Raw genomic sequence first — 14,869 nt, forward strand, 5'->3', positions numbered from 1 at the left:
CGTTTTTTATTTTTATTTAAATCGGCCGATTAATCGCTATCGGCTTTTTTGGTCCTCCAGTAATCGTTATCGGAGTTGAAAAATCATAATCGGTCGACCTCTAGTCTCTACCCATGTCTCTCGACATGGAATGTTTCCTATGGTTTGGTCTGGACTTATAACGGAGTGTAGAGAAGCACAATTTTGCTTCTGCTCTGGGTGAGAGAAACTGCTTAATATGATGTAATGGAGCAACAACAGAAGGTTAGGTTGGCCATTACAGTTCCTTGCTGTACGTATTTGATTCAGCAGTTGTTTTTGTAACCTGTCGTATTATCATATTACTGACAACTCTGGGCAAGAGTTCATGACATTACACTCTTAGAAAAAAGGGTTCCAAAAGGGTTCTTCAGCTGTCAGCATAAGATAACCCTTTTTGGTTCAACGTAGAACACTTTTTGGTTCCAGGCAGAACTCTTTTGGGTTCCATGGAAAACCCTCAGAACCCTGTTGGGTTACAATCTGGACTCAAAAGGGTTCTTTCTGGAACCAAAATGGATTCTTCAAAGGGTTCTCCTATGGGGACAGCAGAAGAACCCTTTTAGGTTCTGGTTAGCATCTATTTTACATGAGTGTATGAATGATTTAATTTGTACCAGTTTTCATATTTCAAATGTCAGGTCAAGCTGAACAAGCTGGCATCTTTCCATTCAGGTTAATTCAAGTCGAGATCACAACAACATGGCATATCCAACTGCAATCTCTTAGATCGATGTCTACTTTCAACCTCTTCACATGTAGCTGTTATAGCCATCCCCTCCATGACTTACACCTGTTAGCAGGTCGATGAGAATGGTCTGATATTTACTGCTCTGTCAGTTGGATCGGAGTGGTTTCTCACTGACTCTCTATCGGTCAGCCCAGAGGCAGCTAGCTCAAGCTCAGCCCTATAGGTTGTTACTCCCCCCTATAAAGAGTGCTGGTGTTGGGTGTAAGTGATGGAAGGATTATTGGGAGAGGGAGAGCACTCTGCCTGATTTCCAGGGAAAGGTAATAACCGCCCCATCGATATGGATCGCACCATTTACAACCTGCCCCCTTCACACTAACAAGACCTGAGGCTAATGCCTCAGGGCCTAACAGCATCCATTCAAGCCAATCTGTCTTGAGTCAAAATGGATGGCCTGAGGCACTGACTACTAAGTTCAAACTGATCCTCGGACCACTGTTGTTGGCAATGGGAATCAAAATATTTCAGGTAATAACCACAATATATTACTACTGTACTAGGAGTAGGAGTAGCCACCATTAATGTTGAAATAAATAAAATAACAAAAATATGCACATTATGTAAACTCCCCACTACCATTATATTCAGTGACACAAAAGTGAATCTAGTGGACCGTATGTGGCCATGAGATGCCAGTGAGCCTGTACAGGCCTGTACTGACCTCCTCAAACAGCTCCAGGCTATAGGTGTTGTCGTCATCAGCGAAGTAGACAATGCCTGCCTGGCTGCTGTTGGAGTTGAAGGTCTCTCTGAGCCAGCGCAGTGCCAGGTTCCTCTGCATGGTGCCCCGGGGTATCCTGGGATCCCGCGTGTCCGCACGCAGCTTATAGTTCCTGGGAGTCTCCACGTTCAGGTGGGTGTAGTTGAGACCCGTTTCCCGGAGCATGCGTGTAACGAGCGGGGTCCTTCTCTGAGAGTCTTCCACCAGGATCCAGTGCAGGTTGGCCACGTGGAGGAAGGTGTTGGCCAGCCGCGTCAGCTCTGCCTTCTGGACTGGGCGGCTGTAGGTGGGGGTGATTATGTGGATGGTGGGCAACCCATCGGACCATGGCGGTGGCCGCGTGTACACATACTCCGTCCTCACCACCTCCACTATGTCCTTATCAGAGGAGCAGTACTCCTTAGAGTCGCTGGACTGGCCCGCCTCCCTCCGCCCTCTGTCGGCTCCGTCATCTGCAGGGGAACAGGAAGACATGTAAGGCATTAGCACGCCCCGGGAGCGGGGTCGCCCGCTGTATAATCTCAGGTGACACAATGCAAGAGGCAAGTACCTGCGAGTCGGTGTCGATGGACTGCAAGCCTCTCTGGTATGATAAAGATCTCTTTTACTAGGTGGTGACAGGCTGCAAAAAGCGAAAGCAGGCAGCGTGAGGTGAGGGGACATCATGGCTACAGTTTGGTTAGGGCAGCGGCTCCCCTGGCTGCCCCTACTCATTCAGCTGGAACAGCCGTGGCAGGGACAGGGTCTATTCCAGTAGTGGAGCTATGATTATGTGGCCCCCATAGCCCTCTATGATGGATAGAATATCATTATTGGATCATTAACATAGTTAATTTCTCCCCACATTGTTCCATAGCTAATGGCAATCTTTATCGGTGCTCAGTTAGAGCGGAGGATCCTCTTTCAGACATAAAAATTGTATTTCTGCGTCACACAGCAGATTAACACAATCTTCTGATGGCCAGATGTTCTGCGGTGGCTGACAGAAAGCAGTCTGGCAACCCCCTGCTCCTTTTAAGACCAAACAAGGAGAAGGCTCCAGATGATTTGTGGAAACCTGCCTATATTACCTTGATGGCAAATGGAAAGAGACAAAGAACGCTATTGATTTACTGTCACCTTAAAAGCCCAGTGCTGTCAAAAATAAAATTATTCTGCGTTTATATATATATATATATATATATATATATATATATTGCCACACTGAGGTTGGTATAATACTGTGACATTGTGAAAATGATGCTAATGCTGTTTTAGTGTAAGAGCTGTTTGAAAATACCAGAAATGTTGGCCTACCTGGCTACATCACCCGGCAGTATACGTTAATCGACCAATAACAAAGAGTTTCAAACCTCTCTGCCAAAAACGGCTCGCTCCAGGTTACATATCCCTCCCATTAGGTTCATCCAATTAGCCTCCTCACTCAGAACACTCCCAGACAGTTCTAGCAAAATCCTTGCTTGAGATATTGCTATTTTTGTTTCTTTTTGACAATTTTAATTAAAAAAAATAATAGTAAGGTACTTCATTGTTACGCAGAAAGGATTTGATATTGAGATAAAAACAGCTGCATTGGACCTTTTGAATATGGTTCTGTTCACCAGACAGAGTACTGTACTCACACTGTTGGTTTATTATGTCACTTAGGGTCACTTAGGGTCACATTTATGGGGGGGGGGTTCATAATGTGAGATTGTGGTAACATCTCAGGCTTGTGTACAGTATGTGGAAGCCGCACAAACACATTGACTCAGGAGATTCAATAAAGCCTGCCTGGGAGCTATTAGGGAACAGTGATTATTATTTCAGATGCTGATTAAAGGGCATTAGAAATTAATTTAGTCTCCTTTTGATTTGAAAAGTCTGCTACAGTTTAACTGCTAAATAGATTAGCTGAATGACTGCTGAAGACCATAGCACCAAGCACAAGCTGCAGATGGGGCTGTGTGAATCAAAGGACACTTACCAAGAAGTGCAATTTTGATAGCCTTAACTGACAAATGACCTATATTACAGTCTGATAATGCACACCACCAAATAGGGATCTGTAACAGACCCTGTGGAAGGCATGTGTTATACTGTATGTACTGTACATTATATTCGGTAACTGGGCATGTGACCTGATTGGATTGGATGAATTGGCTATTGAATATTTCTACACCATTCAACAGAGGACCTATGAGAAAGTGGAGGATGTACCCTTGCGGATGGCGAGCAGTGGAGCGATTGCGCTTTGGTGCCAAACGGTGATGAGCAGAGTCCACGGTAACACTATCAACACGATGGCAAGAATGTCTCTTCTCTTCGGCATCTCCAGGATTGGTTTTATGTCTCGTCATTACCTGCCAGGAGAGAGGAGGAGCGACAAACATGTCAGACACAAAGGCCTCTAGTTAAATTATCCACTCTGAATTTTATTTCAAAATGACAAGATGTGGTGGGTTGGCTGAGAGAACCACTGACTCTTTCTACCCTGAGGAAGCTGACAGTCTTTTAGCACAGCGATATAATACCTCGTCAATTCTGTTTATCTTCCCGGCGTATAAATACTCCATTTATACACATGCTGTCAGGCAGAAGGCTTAATTTCCAAAGTGTGAATGCATCTGACACATAAACATAAGCCCCATAAAAGCCTTCCACTGATAAAGAAATGGGTCAAGAAGAGTTTTAAGCAGTTTTTTACTGCGTCAGTGGAGAGCAGGCAATGGGAAGTCCTCAGAGGAAATTGCCATTGTTGTGCTGCCTGAGTATCTAGAACTGTATACAGACAGACACTGTCTGTGGAACAAATCATTTTGCCCCTTTTCAATATGCACATTTCATTGCTTTGGAATATCAGTGATTAGACTTATGGATCAATGTGTTTGTGCTGTGGAAGGCATACGTGCTGTGAGACTACTATGGTATCATGCACTCATTAAAGCCTATCATAATCGGACCTATGGCCATATTACAATGGCTGAATGTATTGTGCTAAACATGTTGATGAGTATGGTAAATGACTATGATTCCTCACCCACGGTTAGAACTGGATCACGGCACCATCAATGGTGCAGCTGCAGGAGCCAGGCCCACACAGCGCAGCAGCAGCACGTCTAGCTGAGTGGTGTGATCGTCCACGACATCTCAACCAGCCATGCCTCCTCCTCACACACCCAGGAAACACCACCCGGAGAGCTGGATGGAAAACAACTGGTCAGGGCTTAGTCACCGCATTATGTCATCAGTCAGTCACATTATAGGAAGACATGACATCAGTCACATTAGGATGCCATTCAGACCAAACCCTTCCAGAAACACAGCCCCATGTTTTACCAGCACTCCAAAGATGACAACATCAACTCAGTGAGCTTCATTCTTTTGTCAACTCTAGGAGTCAATAACTGTACCCAAGTATCGGAAAAGGTTGCCTAGCAATCTACCTCAACTGCATGTGCATCCACAATGTAATGTCCCTGTCTCAACCATCACAGAACTACCATTCAAGAGCAGGAGCGGCGGAGGACTACAGTACAGAACTCCAATTAGGGCTAACGTCATTCATCACTGGGCAAAAACTGGTTGAATCATCTTTGTTTCCACGTCAGGGCTCCCCAACTAGCGGGCCAGTGCCCAGGTTTTAACCCCCCACTCCCCCTCCAAGTTTCCAGAGAAAAAAGCAACTAATTTTAATTGTTTGACATAAACACCTGTCAAAACACCAGGAAATCAACTCCATGTGATTTACATTTTGGAAATCTGTTTCCAAGTATTCCCAAGCATAATAGAGAGATATGTGATCGTATACAAATTTTAAGCAAGGATTGAAAGAATTATGTTTTAGTCAAATATTATATCAATATTATAATATTATATCAATATATTATATTATATCAAATATTATATCTACTCAAGAAAATAATCAGCCAGTGGCTGAATCTAGTTGAGGATCCCTGATCTATGTGATGATGTTGAATCCATGTGGAAAACTTATGGGATTTGCAAAAAGCTATCAACGTCAAGGCAGTTCTATTTCTTTCACCTAACTTTGAACCTAAATCCAATGGCAGGTAACGATTTCGAAGTGAATTCAGGTTAGTTGACAACTCAACCAAATGTGAATCGAACCTGATGTTGAACTGACGTCTGTGCCCAGTGGGTCCTGTTTACAGAAGGAATCTGTGGCAGTGACAGGTTGTTTTCATTTCTCCCTAAGATATGGATACTGGGAGAAGAGCATACAGCCACTTCTCTTGCCAAGATTCTGGTGCTGTGGATGGAGAATGGTGATGTTATGAAACAATTAGCATCCTATCTCGTCCAAAAGCATGGGAATGAATGAATGCCATGGTGAGCCAGGATGTCTGTGTAAGCTGCAGCTCAGATATATGTCGGCTGCAGATCGACTGGGTGTATAATTTTAGACACTTTGTGATGGAAGATCAAATGAACTGCAAAGATGTTTCTTTTATATTCTTCAGAGCAAACAACAGGGGCCCAGTTTTTTTATTGAGGCATAGTATAAATGCAAATTGCCTCTGACCTGGTAATTCGGTAGGGAGTTTGAAATGCACAAGATTTCTAAACAATCTCTCCTCACAACGACCAAGCTCGTCCAATTTACAGAATGTTTTCTGAGAATTCCGACCAAGCAGATGAAAGCATGGCAATCAGGAACACTATTTTGAATGGACTCACTGTAAGTGGAACAGATGGAGAATACTTCACTGTATTGACAAAAATAACTGTGCTTTCTTCTATCATCGCTGCATCCATGCTCACACAGTGATGCACAGGTTACATGTTTCTCAATGGGAGTGCTGCAAGAGAACGTTTCCTTTCCTCAGCTCAACACATTGTGATGGATCAGAATAAGACAAACAACCTGGACATTGTACAGCACAACAAACTGTCAACATTTCAGTCTGCCTTTCCTTTATCAAAGATAACTAGATAACAGATGCATCCTGACAGCCTTCAGCTTCTCTCTACAGTGTTATGTTATACATCTTGATTGAAAAGGATGAACATGCTATGGTCTTAATCATCAAGAAATCATTAGAAAAACAAAGTCAAAATATTCCCAAATTCACATCTGCTGACATGAGAAAGCTGAAGACGCTGAAGTCTAATCTCTGCATGTCTCTCAATGCCCAATGTCTGAGCTCAATACCAGGTAGACTAGGTAGTAGTCCCAGCTCAATACCAGGTAGACTAGATAGTAGCCCCTACTCAATACCAGGTAGACTAGATTGTAGTCCCAGCTCAATACCAGGTAGACTAGGTAGTAGTCCCAGCTCAATACCAGGTAGACTAGTTAGTAGTCCCAGCTCAAGACCAGGTAGACTACAGTAGTAGTCCCAGCTCAATACCAGGTAGACTAGTTAGTAGTCCCAGCTCAATACTTGGTAGACTAGGTAGTAGTCACAGCTCAATACCAGGGAGACTAGGTAGTAGTCTCAGTTTAATACCAGGCAGATTAGATTGTAGAACTGAGTAGAATGTGCTGGTGTTTTTCTCTCCCCCCACTATGGTGAACAGTAGAAATGGCACTGCTTAACAAATATGAAAATTAAGGAATACAAATGTGTGTTTGATCTGGAGACTGCTAAAATCAATGTCTGACAGTGTGCTCGACAGCGTTTCACATCAACAACTTCTAACCAGGCGTGAAGGGAGGAATGGAGGGAGTACCTGCTGCTGGTTAAGTAGCTATATGTTAGTAATGCACAGTACTATAGAGAGCAGCTGCACTGATTGGGAGGTACTGAACTACATAGCCTTTGACCCCACCCCTGATGACTGCAACAACAGGAAATGGGAGAGGAGCACACTACAAAACACATATTTCCATATTTTGTACCTACAGGGGGTGAGAATAAGGGATGTGAGGTGCAAATGTACCATTTGAGGGTAGTAAAATTCCAATTTATGATAGGATACAGCTATTCACATTGAAGTTACATAATTTAAACTCTACACAAGTCTGACACATCGTTATCTTCTCTCATCCTTTTTCCACGTCTCCGGTCTATATGAGAATGTACAGTATGTCACAATATACCACAAGACTGTTATTATTATACATCACACTGTTAAACAGTCACCACTAGCCGGCCTCCACCCATTACCCTGCCCTGAAACTCAGACAGGGTCCCTAGCCGACTACCACCCAGTACTCTACCCTGCACCTTAGAGACTGCTGCCCTACATAGAGTCATTGAACACGAGTCAATTTAATCATGTTTACATACTGTTTTACCCACTTTATATGTATATGCTGTATTCTAGTCAAGGCTCATCCTATACAACTACTGCTGTACACCTTTTCTATTCACATACTGTCTCTACAAATCATTCACGTACATGTATATTATTTATATTCCGAATTTAGGTCCGGAAACAAATTTCCTGCAATTCTATCAATTTTGCTCTGGGGTTTTGTACTGTGTATTTGTATACTGTATTCTCAACATACACTACCGGTCAAAAGTTTTAGAACACCTATTCATTCAAGGGTTTTTCTTTATTTTGAATATTTTCTACGTTGTAGAATAATAGTGAAGCCATCAAAACTATGAAATAACACATATGGAATCATGTAGTAACCAAAAAAGTGTTAAACTAATTAAAATACATTTTATATTTGAGATTATTCAAATAGTCACCCTTTGCCTTGATGACAGCTTTGCACAGTCTTGGCATTCTCTCAACCTGCTTCACCTGGAATGCTTTTACAACAGTCTTGAATGAGTTCCCACATATGCTGAGCACTTGTTGGCTGCTTTTCCTTCACGCTGCGGTCCGACTCATCCCAAACCATCTCAGTTTGGTTGAGGTCGGGGGATTGTGGAGGCTAGGTCATCTGAAGCAGCACTCCATCACTCTCCTTCTTGGTAAAATAGCCCTTACACAGCCTGACATTTTCATCGTAGCGTTTGATGGTTTTTGCAACTGCACTTGAAGAAATTTTCAAAGTTCTTGAAATGTTTCGTATTGACTGACCTTCATGTCTTAAAATAATGATGGTCTGTCGTTTCTATTTGTTTATATGAGCTGTTCTTGCCATAATATGGACTTGGTGTTTTACCAAATAGGGCTATCTTCTGTATCCCCCCCACACACACACACACACACACCTTGTCACAACACAATGCATTAAGAAGGAAAGAAATTCCACAAATTAACTTTCAACAAGGCACACCTGTTCATTGAAATGCATTCCAGGTGATTACCTCATGAAGCTGGTTGAGAGAATTCCAAGAGTGTGCAAAGCTGTCATCAACGCAAAGGGTGGCTATTTGAATAATCTCAAATATAAATATATTTTGATCTGTTTAACACTTTTTTGGTTACTACAAGATTCCACATGTGTTATTTCATAGTTTTGATGTCTTCACTATTATTCTACAATGTGGAAAATAGTAAAAAATAAAGAAAAACTCTTGAACGAGTAGGTGTTCTAAAACATTTGACCAGTAGTGTAGCTCATTCTAATATTTCCACTACTGTTCATTGCATTTTAGTTACACTGTTTAGATATATGTATTTACTGAATTTTTGTCAAGGCTCACTAAAGCAATGTAAATCTACTTCTTTACATATCATTCCTAGTATTTCTTCTGTAAATTCATCCAGTGCATATATATTACATTTGGATTACTGTTTTTATTTTATCTGTATTTAACTATTCAAGTCAGTTAAGAACATATTCTTCTTTACAATGACAGCCTACTGGGAAACAGTGGGTTAATTGCCTTATTCAGGAGCAGAACTACAGATTTTTACCTTGTCAGCTCTGGGATTTGATCCAGCAAGCTTTCGGTTACTGTCCCAACTCTCTAACCACTAGGCTACCTGCCTCCCCTGTTACAGTGCTATTTGGATTGTTAATTAGATTCGTTCTGACATTTCTTGATTTCTTGTTGTTCTTTCAGTTTTTTATTGATTATTGTGAACCTGTTTGACATTTTACTGCATTGGTAGGAGCTAGTAACATAAGCATTTCACTGCACCCACTATAACATCTGCTAAACTGTGTGTGAGACCAATAAACTTGTATTTGATTTATATCCAAAAATGGAATCAGCACCCTTCCCTCCCCTCCTGCAAGGACAGGGTAGATGAAAGCTTTATGGAAGAGACTCCTGTTGCATATTGGAGGGTTACTGTAGACTCCTGTAGCCTATTGGAGGGTTACTGTTGACTCCTGTTGCATATTGGAGGGTTACTGTAGACTCCTGTAGCCTATTGGAGGGTTACTGTTGACTCCTGTTGCATATTGGAGGGTTACTGTAGACTCCTGTAGCCTATTGGAGGGTTACTGTTGATTCCTGTTGCCTATTGGAGGCTTACTAAAGCGGCAACATTCCATGTTCGTAATCGAGCCTGCCTCTGACGTTTGAGATACCGTTGGCTCCCATCTGCTCATATGTCTGGGATACCAATAATAACACCATCTTTTCCTAGCCATTTCACCAGGGCATCATTTTGATGTACTCTCTATTCAGTTGGAGAGCCACAGAGGAGATATTTTGTACTTGTCTGTCAAATCATTCACTCTTACTTATTAATGTATTGGTGTCCTACCAACTAGCCAGGCCTTGGAACAGTTTTCAGTGACGTCTTGGGGACTTTCTAAGAGAGGGGCTGCGATCGGTCATTATCGATGTCCCTGTCACAGAACAAAAAATACCTTTGCCTGGAGGTGTCATTAAATTTTCATTCTGGATTTGTGAGGTATTGATTCACACTGCCTTAATTTCTTTAGAAATGACTGAGAATAGACAGCCTGGCTGAGTGGTTTCTACAATCTCTACTTTTCATTGTGTTCTCTATTGTGCTTGTATTGGATTCAGAGAAGCAGACAGAATGAATACAGGTATTGAAAACCAAGATGGGCCAGATACTGTATGAAAGAATTGATTACATTTTTGTAAATAATAGGTTCCATAATGCAATAACAAGCATTGTTTTTGTCCTGTGTGTGTGTGTGTGTGTGTGTGTGTGTGTGTGTGTGTGTGTGTGTGTGTGTGTATGTGGGTGTGTGTGTGTCCATTCATTCATGTGGGCGCACATACAGTGCTAGCCTGAAGGTTTGTGTTATAACTTCTAGGTACTCCATACAAAGAAATTGAAATACTGTAACATAATGAGCTACAGTAAATATAAGAAACTGAAGCACACCGAATTCTATTTACATTCTGTTTACTGTACATACAGCTCAGATGCGTCCATTATAATTATAGCCTTCTCCATCTCCAGAGGGAGAGAGACCATACAGGAGAATAGGAGAAAACAACTTGGGCCTATAGAGTATCCTTGGAGCAGAGTATAATGCCACCACATACTGGTCCAATGATTCACAGAGAGTGACAGAGTCAAACAGGGCTTTGTGTATAGTCAACCAAGTGCCAACCAAGTCTGGGCAGATGTTGCACTGATGTCTTGGTAATGTGAAATTCAGAGCAAAGTGACTACAATCTTCTCACCATCAAAATATACATTTTACAGAAAGAATTCTATATTTTGCAATGTTCTCTCATTGTTTATTATAAGAATGATACTTTCCCTATTGTATGCTTATGCTGCACGGAAGTGAGCAAGTTGGCGTGTAATCAAAGATAATCCATCTCTGTGCCTAATGGGTGTGGGCACTCAAGACCGTCTCCTTTCCACGTACTGTTAAGGCAGCCTGTGTAGATTTACACTCCTTGCTTTGCTTAACACAAGGCTGGCACTCTGTCCCCTTTAATGCTGCTTAATAACTTAATCAGTCCAAAAGAGCGGCGGGGAGTATACTTTCCCATTTGATGTAGATGAGAATGGCTGTTTAATTTTCTGGAAAAGTTAAGTAAGCCATTTTCAGCTGTGGGTTGCCCTTGATTGATGGCTGGGGTCCTGTCCAGAGTCGGCTGCCTCAGCATTGATGAAAGATTTAGGCCCCCATTCCAAGGCAGGTTATTCTCTGTTGATAACCTCAGGCTGTCTACCACTTTCCCCTTGAATTGATGTGCAACAGCTCAGCCAGGCAAGGCAACCTGAGATGAGGCACTCACACCTTGGGTAGAAAGCACACAGACATTCCCTATGACCATGGGGACTGAAACTGAAAGCTCGAGCAAAGGGTAAAGATCAGGTCATGTCATGACATGTCTCATAGTGACCAATGTGTGGCGGTAAACTAATATGATTAGGAAAACAAGTAAAAGGTCAAGACGTATGCCTCTTGTAGGAGATCTAGGACACACATAAGATTTTCATTCTATTTTTATTTCACCTTTATTTAACCAGGTAGGCCAGTTGAGAACAAGTTCTCATTTACAACTGCGACCTGGCCAAGATAAAGCAAAGCTTTATGAAGGAGACTGCTTTCCATCGTTGTACCACAGTGCACCACAATTCAGCGTGAAGAGTGAACAGTGACGTACAACCAAGCAGAATCTTTTCACAAAATTATTAATAGGCTTTATTCACCTAACACTGTATTCACTTCATCCATTCTTATTTTTTTTGTCATTGTGCAATTATTTTATTTGACTTGTGTGATACAGTGATACACCATCAGTTACACTGTGTACTGCCTCGATTTTTAAATGCTGATCCTCCTAAAGTCCTAAAGTAATATTTTAAAGCGCTTATTTCACTGTGTGGAGCTGTATGCTGCTGATGCATGGCTATTCTACACCACAGGCACTGGACACACTGAATAGTTTGTTTAGCAATAATTTGTTCCATGACATCTACAAAATGTGAGATGAATCTCATATAAACGGTTCATGAGCCATCAGCATTGTACTGAATGCTATCACAGCACATTTAGAAATGTAATGGGTGTCAGAATCTGACCTTTTGATGAAAAACAGTAGATTGTACAATTGTTCAGTTCATTGCCATAATCATGCACCATTTAGAAGTAAATATAGTAAGGTCCCAGTGTTCAGTGTGGAACAGAGAAGTATGATTAATCTAGCCATAGATCAGGCCCACTCATAAACATAGACCAAGAGTTAGCACCAGGAGCCTCCTAGATAGATTCATGAGTTAATTAAAGTTAGTATATTGAGTGGGAGTTTAGGCCAACACTCTCCACTGTCCTCTCCTCTCAGATGCCATAGCATGCCCTGGTGGTAGCTTGTTCCCCTGATGGGGGAGAGATGATGGATTCTTCACATAATACCTTCTCAAGAGCCAAAGTCCCCAATTACTGTATATGCCTGTGTGGAGTGGAAAAATATAGCATTATGAATCTGATCATCACTAATTAAACCAGAGGGAATTAATCCAAAGCTGAGGCAGCCAGCACATGATTTGTGTTGGGCTTGGAAAATAATTGGTAAAGGAATGATAAGGAGAGAGAATAATACCAGAACAGACTGAAACCATGAGCTGTGGCTGTGGCTGTGTTGTTAATAGCAACCTTTGTTAAATAGCAAACTCACATTGATGGTATTTATTGAATTACTGTAACACAATACGTATAAGGTAGTTGAACATGAACATAAAATAGCACTAAGCAGCTATTGTAAATGCCTTGACAACATTATGAATCTGAATATCAACGATATGGGTGATGACCATTATAAGGGGTAAGCTTTAACTGGACATTGATTTCAATGTAGACTTGCATTAGTGTGTCACCATACACATCATTTACCAGTCTACATGGGCACCATTTCTGTACGTACCTGTTGTTTTCTTAGTTGCATAAATCATGAGACTGTTGGCATGACATGCTTTCATTCGCTTTTAACCTGTCACTAAAAGGCAGACCCCTGAAATAAACAATTTTGTTATGCAGTTTTATTTAATAGCTTTGGTAATTAGACACAGAGCTAGCTTTTAGTTGGTTCCTGCACACTTTTGCTTACTATATGAGAGTGATTCAATTTGGTAATGCAGCCCGCAGGAACACATGTTGACCTTCATACACGCACCGGATTGGCTACTCTGGATCTAGAGTTGTGTGTTGTTTTTGCACGTCTAGCTGCTGATTTGAGTCTAAATGAAAAGCTAGTATAGATAGATTCTCATTCAACTCAGAGTACTAAAAGCAGAATGATGTGGGGCATGGGCATGGCCTATCAAGCTACTTAATACTGAACATTACAGCTAAGGCTTTCTATATGCGCAACAAGGCCACCCTGCATTTTGTTTAGTAAAGAAACATGACATGTTATTTTACAAAAATTAAACCATCTTATTTATTTAACCTTTAAAGTCTTCAAGGATGTATTTCAGGTAAACCTACTGCAGCCAATTCATCATATGTAACTGACACAGTTTCAGCAATTAATAAATGGGTTGGTTGTTTAGCAAGAAATTTGACACATGCCAACTATGGGACAAAACTGACAGGGTTTTATAAACTATATTTTGTCTCCAATATTCATTGAAAACATAAATACATTTACACAATGAGCACTTGTTGTCTCTCAAATACATTGTTGCAGTTGTTAGTTAGCTAGCTAGCGAATTTTAGCAATATTTTATAATGTTTTAGCAATAATACAGTAGAAGGAATAGAGCTAAACTAACTGGTAGACTATTGATAGACGTGACATCAGTCAAAACACCTCAGAACAAGACATGGTATCAAGAACAAGATAAAAAAATAGTTGAAACGAGCCTCATACGATTCCCCACATGGCAGCCTCTTGTTATTGTTGCTAGCTATCTGGCCATCCAGAACCATAACAACACATGGCCTTGAAGCGTGCGCATCGTTGTAGTGACGTTGTCAGCTAACCTGTCTAAAGATAGAGAATGTAGAGTTGAAGCATTTGCTCAGAAACTTCAAAGTGTACTCTGCACAGACTGGGATTAAAACATTTTGAGAAGACATGACATTTAAAACCCCTTGGTGAAATACCAAATAAGTGTCACCCTAGACATAACAATTAATTAAGTAGTCCTATTTGTTTAGTTCATCCAGAGGCCTAACTGAAAATTACTCGTCTTAAGTTTAAGTTCACTTCTTAACGAGGGGCCTCTGACATTTCAATACTCATCTCTCCAGACTCCACTGTTTTTGCTATCTCAAATAACCGACTGGTTGGCATATTTTTGTCAGCCCTTTTACCTCTGCTGTCCTTGTACATCAGTGGTGCTATCCAATATTCAGAGTCACATTCCAAAGCGCTGGAGGGAACAGAAAAATTACACTCGCAGATCATTGTTGACACAGCATTTCTGCATCTGCTGATGCTACAGAACAGTATACTGTCACTGTCTCGGCTGGAAGATGACTTTGCAGAGAGACTCATCGTTGACTTTGATCACATGCCCTATTCTGGCTATTCCAACACTCAGAGGCTAATAATCTAGTCAGGATAATCTATTCTCGCCAGCCATCATCACATCGAGAGATAGCTATCTAATTTGAATGTCTGTAAATG

The 14,869-nt window shown here is 41.3% G+C and overlaps 1 protein-coding gene across 2 annotated transcripts in view; it reads right to left on the bottom strand.

The window, feature by feature from the left end:
- Positions 1–14,869, bottom strand: part of LOC112265621 (galactosylgalactosylxylosylprotein 3-beta-glucuronosyltransferase 1) — a 101,112-nt gene that overhangs the window by 9,551 nt on the left and 76,692 nt on the right. The window contains exons 3-6 of one of the 2 annotated variants that reach the window (XM_024443133.1): positions 4,510–4,670; positions 3,690–3,832; positions 2,041–2,112; positions 1,431–1,942 (exon numbers count right to left, since the gene is read on the bottom strand). In XM_024443133.1, coding sequence (XP_024298901.1) covers positions 1,431–1,942; positions 2,041–2,112; positions 3,690–3,801 — 696 coding nt within the window. In that variant the 5' untranslated portion in view covers positions 3,802–3,832; positions 4,510–4,670. The remainder of the gene's footprint in view (positions 1–1,430; positions 1,943–2,040; positions 2,113–3,689; positions 3,833–4,509; positions 4,671–14,869) is intronic. The other variant, XM_024443134.1, reaches the window with a different exon arrangement.

Source organism: Oncorhynchus tshawytscha, linkage group LG13 (assembly GCF_018296145.1).
Source record: "Oncorhynchus tshawytscha isolate Ot180627B linkage group LG13, Otsh_v2.0, whole genome shotgun sequence".
NCBI lineage: Eukaryota > Metazoa > Chordata > Actinopteri > Salmoniformes > Salmonidae > Oncorhynchus > Oncorhynchus tshawytscha.